This window comes from Ceratina calcarata, unplaced genomic scaffold (assembly GCF_001652005.2).
Source record: "Ceratina calcarata isolate Rehan_Ccalc_2016 unplaced genomic scaffold, ASM165200v1 scaffold887, whole genome shotgun sequence".
NCBI lineage: Eukaryota > Metazoa > Arthropoda > Insecta > Hymenoptera > Apidae > Ceratina > Ceratina calcarata.
In genome coordinates, this window is record NW_017180229.1 from 4300 (window position 1) to 7047 (window position 2748).

Here is a 2748-nt window from a genome sequence, read left to right on the forward strand (position 1 = left end):
ACATAAATTGTGGATGAAGACATTTGAAAAAATTCTCGCATCTAAAGTAAATTCATAAAATTGCATTAATTCTCTTAGAACAAAAACAAATTATTTTACATAATCACTCACTTTGTATATTCGTTCTCCAATCAAAATTTCTTAACGACGATTCATTTTTAGCTGCATATGGGATTTGGAAGCGAATAAGAAGACCACCGACTTCCCCGCGCACGCTGGAGACGTGGTCAGTATCAGTTTGGCCCCAGATATGAACACGTACATTACCGGATCCGTGGACAGAACGTGCAAGTTGTGGGACTTCAGAGACGAGACAGCCAAGCAAACATTCTTCGGACACGAGGCAGACGTAAACTCCGTTTGTGTAAGTGAAGAAACTAGAGTTTATCGTTACGCTGAAGTGATTTCTCGATACAAACATAAGTTTCGACCTCGTTTATGCAAAATAAAACATTTATTATATTAGTTTGATGGATGTGCGTTAGATGAACATTTGTTTGATCATTTAAACATTGAGATATCCATTCAGCTTTTGATATTCTGAATTATCTTATACATTAAACGCTACATTCATCATTTCTTCAGATTGAATTTTCATATAATTATTCACTGCATAATGAATAAAATGGAACGAAAATGACTGAGTAATGAAGAAATTGGGACTGAGGTAGCCTCGAAGAGTTTATATCAAGAAATCTCTGTGTGCTTAACAATAAATAATGTATCACGTCTGAAATTATTATTATTTGCACAGTTCCATCCGTCGGGTTACGCATTCGTAACAGCCTCTGAGGATAAAACGGCGAGATTGTGGGACTTGAGATCGGACCAACAGCTAGCCACGTACAAGCCACCAAATTCGAATCCTGGATTCACGTCCTGCGGCTTGTCCTTCAGCGGGAGATTTATATTCTGCGGAAGCGACGACAATTCAATTCATATATGGGATACTTTGAAAAATGCATACAATGGTAAGTGATATTAATCATTGAACTACCGATTTTTATGCAGAATGAAATATTTATTAGTTGAAAAAGTTAATTTATGAATTCGCAGTCTATCAAACTTCTAAGTCTTCTAAGCTTGACCAATTTTCGACACAAATGTCGTGTTGCCACAACTTTCTGTCGTACTATAGAAGAAATAAATACAGAATGCATAGACGTTTATCGGTTTGTTTCCATTGTATTATTCGTACGTATTTATAAATAGTGCACATAATATTCACAAAGGAAAAAAAATTGCGGCCTGCCATAGTTCGTAATTTGTGTGTCATTTTTCGTCAAAGAAATGCAACGAATTTGACAGAATAAGAAAGATATAGCTTTCTTCTAAGAGTATTAATAATGCTTTTTATTTGCGAATTCGAATTACTATGGAAGTTGCCCATTTAAAGACTCGCACAGCGCAGAACATGCTCCGCTCGCCCGCGTTTAATATATATACTCACTGTACAGTTCAATTTGAACGTGATTGACCCGACCTTAGAGCATACACTACTGGAGGCAGCTTCAGACCTCCAGACTGTTTAATTGTTTAGCCAAGCAAATAAGACGTCACCTCAAACATTTGCTTATTTGCCCAAAGCGACTTAAGCAAATACTTAAGAGGGTCTTGACACTAAGCAACGACTGTAAATACCGGCCCATATGTGTCTAAAATGTAAAAAAGCTGTAGAAAGAAAGAGGTATAATTGACAGACATACTGTCCTCATCTCACAGCATGGGATTGATCATAATCTTTCTCCTTCAACTCGAATTTCAATTCCCTTACTGACAAATATAGTTATATGGTTAAATAATATCCCGGTTTGTCATTATTAATGCTTATAAAACATGCCTAATTGCATGCCAAAATTGTAAAATACAAGAAGGTCACCATACTTGTGAGTAAAGTTTCTGAAATTCAAAGCAAGTTGAAGGAGAAAGGCAGCTGCGAGAAAAGGACAGCACGTCCGTCAATTTCTACGGCTTCTCTACACTTTATTAGATACATTTAGAAGCTGCCTCCAGTAGTATATGCTCCAAGGACCCGACGGACAATGTGAATTGGTTTTTAGTACGAGCATCTAGAAACTATTACTAGGTTCACACGATCCTAAACAGTGTATTGGAAAATATAGTTATTACACTCTCCCAAATATATTCGATTCATTTTATGGGAATTTGATTTTTCAATTCTCTACCGACAGCCCCGAGTCGTCACATACAATGGTGTTATTTTATTTCTACGTTAATACAGGTAACATGTTTCTTTATGCTGCAAAAAAGAAATAGAGAAAGATATACTGCATATATTTATATATATATAGAGAGAGAGAGAAATTTTTATCCGTCTTACTAGTACTTAAAGATTTGGTATCTATTAGGCGTAAAGCTTGAGGATTAAAGTGCTTCTTCTTTAATGTAGCGACGAACCTTCGGTGCAAATTTGTTCGACGTGATCCTCGTTGTCGCGAACCTAGGCCAGTGGCTACATTAAACGTGTGTAACATAATACTATACAGGGTGTCCAAAACTAGTGTAAGATATTGAAATGGGAGGTTCCTGACGTAATTTTAAACAACATTTCCCTTAGCGAAAAAGTTGCCCAAGGCGTGGTTGAGGAGTTATTAATGAAAAACCCCGACCAATCAGGGCGCTCGATTGGCGCGAGCGCCGAATCGGGAGCGTTGGCTCGGATTCGGACGCCCGGTCTATCAACAATGTATCATTTCCCCAACCATTCCATTTGAATAACGATTAAAT

The 2748-nt window shown here is 37.2% G+C and overlaps 1 protein-coding gene across 1 annotated transcript in view; it reads left to right on the top strand.

Moving 5' to 3' along the window:
• Positions 1-1018, top strand: part of Gbeta76C (guanine nucleotide-binding protein subunit beta-2) — a 4536-nt gene extending 3518 nt beyond the window's left edge. Inside the window, exons 4-5 of the mRNA XM_018035221.2 lie at positions 162-364; positions 755-1018. Of these exons, the coding sequence (XP_017890710.1) occupies positions 162-364; positions 755-979 (428 nt within the window). The 3' untranslated portion in view covers positions 980-1018. The remainder of the gene's footprint in view (positions 1-161; positions 365-754) is intronic.
• Positions 1019-2748: the final 1730 nt, after the last annotated feature.